General features: G+C 30.6%; 1 protein-coding gene across 1 annotated transcript; it reads right to left on the reverse strand.

Moving 5' to 3' along the window:
- Positions 1-564: 564 nt before the first annotated feature.
- LOC146903734 (S-adenosyl-L-methionine-dependent methyltransferases superfamily protein) lies at positions 565-5001 on the reverse strand. The gene is made up of 6 exons (XM_085725170.1): positions 4403-5001; positions 3441-3651; positions 2593-2890; positions 1970-2359; positions 1138-1215; positions 565-1011 (listed from the first exon to the last, which is right to left on the reverse strand). The coding sequence occupies exons 1-6, from the start codon at positions 4937-4939 to the stop codon at positions 801-803; spliced, it is 1725 nt and encodes a 574-aa protein (XP_085581296.1). The 5' UTR covers positions 4940-5001; the 3' UTR covers positions 565-800.
- Positions 5002-9998: the final 4997 nt, after the last annotated feature.

Genomic DNA, 9998 nt, shown 5'->3' on the forward strand with positions numbered 1-9998 from the left:
TGCAATAGAGTATGTGGTTGGGACATTTTATGCATGAGTCACTGTTGGTTGATGTTTGGAGGTTGATTTGTAAGGTGCATTATAATGTCTTGGCTTTTTTTAATTAATATATAATTTACTTGAACTCCCAAAATGCTATCCAAATTGGAAACTGTGGATAGGCGTGTTAAGGTGCATATTTATGAGGACAACATGCACTTAGTAAATAAAGCTAACAAATCAACATGTACTTGAGAGTTTTACATGTACTAGTTAATTATATGAAGTATATCTTATGTTTCCTGTGTGTAATCAAATTCATGCTTATTAAAAAAAAAAAAAAAAAATCATGTTTGATTGGAGCTAGATTTCTTTTCTGATAACTTCATACTGCCTCTCATTGTCTCCAAACAAACCATTATCTATTTGTTAAATGCTTAACTTCAAAAGTCTATTATCTATTTGTTATCAAGTAAAATTAACACAAATTTTAGATAATAAAAATAGAACATGTTTTCACAAAATAAATGTGCCCTAAAATTTACAATATTTATTTCAAAAATACTCTTATTATATGCCAAAATCTTCTTGCAAGTTATTTTGATTTATATATTAAGAACAAAACAAATATCTATTTTCTCCATACAAAAATGTTCCATTGAACAATTAGACATCATATTGCCAACGCCATGGGCTTTCAAATAACAGCATCTTAATGCATTGCAATGCAAACAACACTGATTCTCAAATCTAATCTGTAATGAATTGAATTATATATGACCAAGCATGTTGTCGTACAAAGATTAAGCAAAATCAATTTACTACTTTGTATTATTGTTGAGAACCATAATCATTTCTGGGTGAGAAGATTCATTATGATCATCAGCAACTACTACTATTCCTCCTTCCCATCTCATTCTATCTGTTATTTCTTTTACTTTCAAAATTACATCTCTACTGTCTCTAATAATAACAGTTCCTTCTGGACGAAGAATCCGATGCATCTCAATAACAATATCAGTAATGTCACACCTGCAACAAACATTCATATTGTTGTTACATCATCAAAAGTAAATTTTTATTGTTATTGAGTGACAGATATGTTACCATTATTGGTAATATTAGTAAACATGGTCAAATCATATGTTATATGCTTACTTGTCAATATACATACTGAATAGGCCATAAGCATGTATCAAGTCATATGTTCTTGGGTAAGTTGAAAAGGGCTCACACCTGCAAACAAAACAATGTTGTTTCCTTCGTTATTTCGACTTCAAAGGGTCATACTAGGGTGTAGAGAGTGAGTTAAAAATGAAGCATGTATCAAGATGTCCAAAATAGGAGAAATTAAAGGACTCAAAAGAAAATACAAGATACTTTTTGATTGAGAAAAACAGGACAAAGGATAATAAGAAGAAAGAAAAAAAACAGAACAGAAAAAAGCATATAGTATTAAGAAAGTAATTAAAAAAAAACAAGAATCTCTAGAAAATTAGTAATTTTTTTATTTAAAAATCATTTGATTGATCTTAAATAAACAGACCCTTAATTTATTTTTTTTAAGACCCTTAATCTGATGTGTCAGAATTCTACTATTAAGTAACGTGCCATTGTCATTTGTGAATGAATGGTAAATTATGTTTTAATGATACTGATTCAATTAATGCACTATAAGGCTAAGTACATGTGCAAGTTTGTATGACATCCAAGTTCCAACAGCAACATATATTTGATATAGATTTTGAAGCCAAGCATAAGAAAAAATATTTTATAACCAAGTTTGAAGTTAAACAAAAACTCACTGCAAAATGATAAGTGCAGCACATGTAGTGATTCTTTGAAGTTAAATAGACACAATTTACTTCCAAAATGCTAAATTATTTGCTCGCAACAGAAACTTTAATGTTAAACACATGTCACAAGTCAGAACCTTAAGAAAGGAGCTTAAAAAGTCAACAAGGTTGTAAAGATGAAAAGTTGTAAATACCAATCCATGTAAGTTCCTATGAGGCCTCTTTCATAAATAATGCCAAGATTGTTGCTTTTTGAATCAAACGGAACAACATTCATAACCCAAACTGGATATTCCACCATTGCAGCTGCAAATCCACCAAAGCCAGCATTCATATCCATAACATTTCTATATTTACCAGATGAGAGTGATTTGAGCATGACTTCATAGTAAGATACTCTCTTTTTCCATATCCTATTATCTTCACTATAGGTTTTAAGTGTGAAACCATCATCATTCTCTTTTCTCAACCTTGGTGGTGAATCATTCAATCTTATAGGCCATTTCTCAAGAACACCGCCGGCGATTTCATCGATGTCTTTCACTTCTGGAAGAGGAAAAATGCATGCAGTCATTTTTGTATACCTGTTCAATGGTTCATATATAGCTTTGAAGTTTGAATATAAAACATTGGAAAATGATGATCTAGAAAATAAACTAAACTAATAAAAATTATGTTAACAAAAACCATAGCAGAACAGAAAAATGCATGCAGTCATACAAGTTTTTTGAGAACATAAATAATAGTAAAATACAGGTTTAAGATTTACATCTAGATCTAGTGTCACTAAACAATATCAATTAAAAAATAAGCTTACCATCCAGCATCAGAATCAGATGAATTGCAAAACTTTGGAGAACTCAAAGTATTCAATTTTTGCATGCATTTTATATGATTTATTGGTTTTTGCCATATAGCAATTTGTCCTCCCTCAGCAACTTTTTTCCAACACATTTGCATTGCAAGTTCCTCTAAACTGTTCTGTTCCTTTTCCAACACTGTTGGCTCTGTTTGCCATGCTTTATAGTTAACCCTCCAGTTTATAGGTGGTCCAGAAAGTACCCAAAATCCACCAGGACGCAATATCCTGTCAATCTCTTTTAGGTATAGTCCATCTTTGACAAATTAAAATGAAGAATATCAGATAGTAGCATCATAAATTGAAAAACCAAATTCTCTATATTAAATATGATATATAAATTTAAGAATTGCTTCTCAATTTCTCATATGAAATGTGAACATTTTTCATTTGAAAACTTGATTCTAGATGGCTAGTAATATGTAGCATCTACACCGTGGTACAAATACCAGACACGATATATCGACAATGGTAATAATTTGAGAAAATAGAACAATTGAATGCAACATGTGTCAATGTCGAACAATGACATATTTCCGACTTCGGACATTCCTTCAATATGACGTATCTGGAGGTGCCAATGCTTCAAGTTGAAGGTGTGTCTGGTATCCGACACATGTTGGTATTCGACACCAAACACCGACACATGTTGAAGGTGTGTCGGTATGTCAATATCAGTGTTGCGTCTGTGTTAGTGGTTGTTAACTACGAAACAGAAACATTAAAAGACATTTTTGTACAATAATAATGAATAAGATATATAAAAGTTAAGTGTTATCTAAGTAACAAAAAGATTGAAAAATTACCATTAGCAGTCCAAGGGACAAGGCATCTAGAGCAATGAGCCATATCAAATGATTTTGAAGGGAATGTTAGCCTATGAGTGCTGAATACTCCAAGCATAGCAGGAAGTCCTCTTTCAAGTGCAAACATCACTTGAGCATCATGTTCATCACTTGGTGCTATTGACATTGTCAATATATCATAGTCCATCATAGCTGATCCAAAGCTTGCTACCTTCAATTATACACATTCAAAACACAGATTCTTTATAGGTTATCAAAAAACCAACAAATATCAAATTCAAACTCATTTAAAAAATTAGAAGCATAAGATATATCATATGGTTTAAAAATGTATGCTGCCTCAAGGTATATATCTCTGCTACAGTGATTGAGGCTGCATCCATGATTCTTATGTGTAGCGCAGTCGCGGCTACAATTAGACCTTGAATCTTAATATCACAGCAAAATACGGATAAATGAGACTGATGCGGTTACTATTGCAGATTGGTGGTTGCGGAGACATCTAAAACAATGTTTTGAAAACTAGACAAAATCGATCCGGTAAAAACTTTTGATCATGGTTCAATTGGTTCAACCATTGTAGAACAAAATGACAAATAAATAACTAAAAATATATTTAAAAAGTAAATATAAAACTACAAAAAATAAGCATGTGTTGAACCAACTCTGGCTCAATCCCGGTTCAACTAAAACTATACTAAGGTACAACCGGAAACAAACCAATCAGTGAATTAGTCGTTTCTTGTTCAACAGGTTAAATGGCCGGTTCGGTCCAGTTTTAATAGCATTATCTAAAACCTTTATATTTGCAACATCGACGTTGCAGACCACGACCACAATTTAGAACTATAGCCGCATCAATCACTGTCACATCAGACTACAATTCTCTTTGATATCAAAACTCGCGGCGCGAGCACAGTTCAAAATTCAATAACATAATTAAACTAAACATATAAACTTACCCCACATCCAACATCAAGAACAGTTCTAATCCTCCCAGACTCCAAATTCACAGGAAGAAGCTTCTTTAAATCATCAACATAACCCTTTACACCATCAGGAAAAGAAGTACCACCACCAGGAAACACAAAACGGTCACCAACCAACCTTATCCAATTCTGTGACTTTTTATATTCCACAAGCTTAGTAAAAGGAACATTACTAAACCATGCATTGTCCTTACTCTTAGGCCAAGGAAAAGGCTTCTTGTACCCTATTGGTTTAGGAATAAGACATGTTAATCTTTCATTGTTTCGCGGACAGTGACGTTCTTTGCGAAAATAGTTTTTTTTTGGAAATTTTTTCTGTCTTTTGGGGTCTTCACATGGACAATAGTTTGTGTAGTTAGTTGAACAAAATTCAAAGTGGGATTGTTTTGTTGTTGTTGGAGAATTTTGTTGATGAAGGGTAAGTGGTGAAGTGAAAAAAGAGGAAGTGGCTATGTATAAGAAAATGAAGAGAGTAGTGATGAAGAAGATGTTGAGATATTTTGAGAACATGTTGAAGTGAAGTGATAATGTAACAGTATCAACCTCTTTTTCTGTTTTTGTTGTGTTGTGTTGTGTTAGTGAAGAGTCTTAGTAGTGTTTTTTAATGTTAAAAAATTTGGATGAGACAGAGAGATGGAGGAAAAAAGAAAGAGAGAAAGTGAATTATTGGTTGGATTAAGGGTAAATAAAATATGTGGTTGGCATTTGATTATGTAATGTCAGATACCAATAAGGGCATTATTTTTGGTAGAATACCAATAGGGGCATTTGATTATTGGAATTTAGAATTCATTTATTTTTTGTTACAAATTAATGGAATTCTTATTCAAAAAAATATTGAATTCTTTTTCCTGCAAAAAAATTGCAAGTATATCAAATATCTATATTTTTGTGCTAATAGTATATCAAATACATCTACTCCCTCCCGTCATATTTACAACAAACAATTAACTTTTTAAATTCATTAAAAAATTGATGTATTTGGTCTATATTCTAGGCCGAGTACATAAATTATTCAATGAATCTAAAAAAAATCAATTGTTTCTTGTAAATAGGACCGGGTGCAGTATTTAATTGTAGTATCTCGTGTATTTTAGTGTCACAATTATTTATTCAAATTAAATTACTCACTCCGTCCCTATATCTAACCACCCATTTTACTTTATTTTTGTCCCTATATCTAAACCCCTTTTCAAATTACTAGATGCATTTATTATTTTTTTCCTAAACATACCCCTAATTAATACTACTAACTTATCTTGAAATTTAAAAAGTCAAATTTAATACATATACAAACAAAGGACAATATAGTAATATTAACACACAAAACAGACATAATAATTACACTGACAACTTTTCTTAAGAAATGTGAAAAAAGCAAAGGGAGGTTACATTAAGGGACGGAGGGAGTACTACATAAGGAAACCGTGAATGAATGAATGAATGGGAATAATAAATACAGTCCTCTCTCAAATAAAATTCTTCTTGAGTCCAAAGTAAAGTATTGATATATGGAAAATGTTAGTCTTATCCACAATGGTATTAACTAATAATGATTATTTTAATGGGTCTCACTTGTACATGTTATTTATTTATATTTTTTAAAGTATTTATTAAAGACTCAATGACACCAATAGTACTGTACTAAAAAACAGTTCTTAAATAGGTCAACTAATAAGTATTTTACCATGTGCATTTAAAAAAATTGAAAAGAGAAAAAATCATGTGAATGTGTGATGTGAGACCAATTTTTATATACTTGATTTTCTATTTTAATCGTAGAATCCTTTAGTTGCTCAAAAGAAAGAGACTCATTATATAGTTGTCGGTAACTAATATATACTCACTTTTATTCTTCCTTCAATAGGGATCTTTAATAGGTTGAGATTTTTATTAAATAAATGACTCTTCATTTGAGATGCTCTTAGAATTCAATAGGGATCTTTAATAGGTTGAGATTTTTATTAAATAAATGACTCTTCATTTGAGATGCTCTTAGAATATTGTTTAAGAACATGAATATAATAGAAATTTTGTGTTGAAAGTTGATGTTGAACTTACTAGAAGTCAAATATTATTGTTTTCGATGCAAGATTTCAACTTTTGACTTTTATGTGTACTAAGAGTACTTTATTTTTTTTGACTTAATGTACTAAGAGTACTTGTTAACCAACCTTTGATATATTTATGATTATCGTACATAAAAAGTGAAAAATATTTCAAAAGTGATAAACATGGTATTTATTAGATAACACAAGTTTTTTTTAATAAGTAAAAAAAAAAAAAGTTTAGTTGTAAGACCATTTTGATTAAATTGAGGAAATTAAGAAAATTAGTACTGGTATTAAAAAAAACATAAATTTTGATTAATTGTATCCTTCAAGAGAGAATAAATATAAGACCATTTTGTAAACTTCTTAATTTCCTCTCTTAATTTAGAGACTATATAGTTACAACTAAACTTCTTAATTTCCTCTCTTGAAGGATACAATTATTATCAAGTTTTTTTTACAAGTCATTTTATAAAACTATTCTTAATTAATGGTATAGAAAACATAAATTAAATATTAAAAGAAGAGAGAATAATAAATAGTTGAAGATATAATTGGAAAAAATAGCATTTAATGATACATTCGTATTGTAAAACAACTTATAGTTTGAAACAAAAAATTTCTCCAAAACGACTTGTAACAAAATATTTCTCCAAAACGACTTGTAATTTAGAACCGAGGAAGTATTCACTATTTCCAACACACTTTTTTCCCTCTCTCATTTCTCTATAGGAAATCCTTCGTAAGAGTTCTTAGAGTTATTCGATTGTGTAGACCCCGAGTGTATATACATTCCCTTGTGATTCTTAGAACTAGTAATTAGAAGGTTGATTAGTCCCTAAGTGCCTTAATCTTAAGAAAATCTCATTTTCTGCTTATGTCATGGGAGCGACTTGTGCATTCACATGCACATATTCTTTTTGTCTCCCCTTGCGTAGTAACAAGTTTTACTTTTTGAATTTTGTGAAGGCGCAATTAGCGTGTTTTGATATCTTGTGTTAAGTTGCTTCGCGCATGCGAAATCAAAAACTTGCATACGCGGAACAATGAAACCTCATAATTAGTTGGGACATATTATTTTATATCTTCATTCTTCCCATTTTCTAAATGAAATCTCTCCTCAAAACCTTAGCATTTTACTCTCCCATATGTGAGGTTTGTGAAACTCATCATTTGTATTTAAGTTCACCTGCAAAAAATTAACCTCGAAAAACCCTAACACTAATTACCTATCTCTCATAGAATTCGCCATTGATGCTCATCAAACCCTTGATCATGAACAACTCCCTAATGATCAAGAACATTGTCACAACCTCGACACACTTAAGATAACCTTAAAAAACTTGAGTTAAATAGCTCTCACAAAATCATAGCAAAGAACCACGAAATGTACTTAATATATCATTTCATTTCCAACCAATTAAGTGTTTAGCTCATGACGAGGTTCAACAAAAATATGGTAAGATGAAAGAATAGTAAGAACAAATCCATATTACAAATCAAAGAAGAAAATTATATCAAATTTGAGAGCATAAAATGTTACAAAACAAATTTAGGCTGATTTCCTGGGTCTCACAATTTGACACTGATCTGATGCCTTCGAGGTTGCTAACAGTCCATGCAGCAACTATGTCAGATTTTTTAATTCAGTTCAATACCTGCACAAATTCAACATAACCCACAAAAGAATGTCAAACTTAAATAGGCAAAAATTCAAGCTTGCTTGGGATTAACAATAACTGTTTTGGAGAGTTGTCTTGAGTGTATTATAATTATCAAGTTGTGAATTACTTATGTGTTGCCTTTTACTCGACTCTAACATGACATCCTATCCACATTATCTAGTCCCACCACTTATTATATGATACATCGTTGTTTAAACTCTCTTATTATTAATGAAATGTTATAAACATACTTTTTAGAAGGAAAAAAATGATATCCTATGCCTACCTATTAATACGTCTCTCATGTATTTATATCTTATAAATTGATTCATTCTTAAAAAAAAAAAAAAAAAATCGTATAAATTGATTCATGTCCATATGTTTTATATGTTAACATGTCTTTAGATATTCTCTATAGTCATATTTGTAGTTATATATATTTTCGGTTTTATGTTGTTAACATGAATGTGGTGAGTTTGTTCCCAAACTCATCACTGTTTTTTAGCAACTTTGAATTTGTATTATATTAATGCACTATATCACTTTAAATGAATGAATATCATTTATTTATTTTTAAAAAAATTGTCTTTTCAATATTTTCATGTGCTTCCTACTTTCCTCACATGCTAATTTCCTAAGTGCCAACATGTACTAACATGCTTCTAAATCTCATATTAGGACGAGTCGTTAATATGTAATTATGCATCAACATGTCTCTAAGTCTCTAACGGTTCCATGTCATCAATGTTTCACATGTATATCATGATAAACATGTATCTCCATTACTAAATTATTTCACACAATTCATTTGAGTCGAATTTCCTTAGAATGTATGTTAAGAGTTCAACGATGCATCCAGTATACGATCAAGTAACTCTGTTATAGGTCCATAGATCCTTAGATAACGACTTTCACTAAATAGTTCTTTAGCAATTTAATCCACTAAAGCTCGATATTGTTTTAATAATGTAAATTACCTTTCGTGTTTTATGTAAAAGTGTAAAATGTGTTGTGTCTAAGCTTTACATTTGAAATACGGTTAAATCATTTTCTATTCACCTTGAATTTCAAAAGTGTATTTATACTTAAAAATCTTGTATTTTAGTAGTATGTGTTTTGAATTGGAGTTTGGAGTGTCACACTCTTTCTTAGATGGTTACTTAAAATGTGTATGACGAAATGCCTCTTTTCTTCCCTCAACTAAATGCTTTACATCTTGGCGACACGTTTTTCTCTACTTTTTTTTGTCCTCTTTCTAATTTTAGATAGGAACTTTATATAAAAAAGCACTTAGAGGAAAAGGCATGCAACAAATCCGGATATAAAAGACTTTATATTACACGTTATTCGAATAATTTTTTTAAGGACGTTATTCGAATATTTTTATGAGTTGTTTGTTTCTCTACTCATATTATTATTCGTTTATATTAATAGGATTATTTTTCCATTTCTTTTTTAAAAAAAAGTATTATTTTTCCTTTAAAAGGTAATTATTTTTTAAATGTATGCTTAGTGACTGAGTGAGAATGTTTTTGTTTTACTAAGCCTTCTATACTCACAAGTCACAACCTTAAAGTTAAAAATATTTGAATACACACATGACCAAATGAGAATGTTTTTTACCAACTAATTGATTAAAAAAAATTGAGTGGCAGGGCGGGGAACGAGGAAATACACCCCGCATCAGCCCATGTCCATTGACATCTCTAACGACACTCCATGATTTTCTATATTGAACTTGAAACCAATTAAGTTCCAACTTTTATTGACGCATTTATGACTAGTTTGGGGACCTGGCAGTTGAGAAAGATTCGACTATGCTGACTTTGGTAGTCTTTTTTTTTTTTTTGAACA

Source organism: Medicago sativa, chromosome 7 (assembly GCF_051527215.1).
Source record: "Medicago sativa cultivar Bolivia chromosome 7, Bolivia_mono, whole genome shotgun sequence".
NCBI classification, from domain to species: domain Eukaryota; kingdom Viridiplantae; phylum Streptophyta; class Magnoliopsida; order Fabales; family Fabaceae; genus Medicago; species Medicago sativa.

Bases quoted from the DNA above. Each gene is read 5' to 3' on its own strand.
- LOC146903734 (XM_085725170.1), bottom strand. From the start codon at position 4,939: ATGTTCTCAAAATATCTCAACATCTTCTTCATCACTACTCTCTTCATT. The intron at 3,652-4,402 runs GTAAGTTTATAT...GTATAATTGAAG, and splicing joins TTCTTGATGTTGGATGTGGG to GTAGCAAGCTTTGGATCAGC. The intron at 2,360-2,592 runs GTAAGCTTATTT...ACCATTGAACAG, and splicing joins TCTGATTCTGATGCTGGATG to GTATACAAAAATGACTGCAT.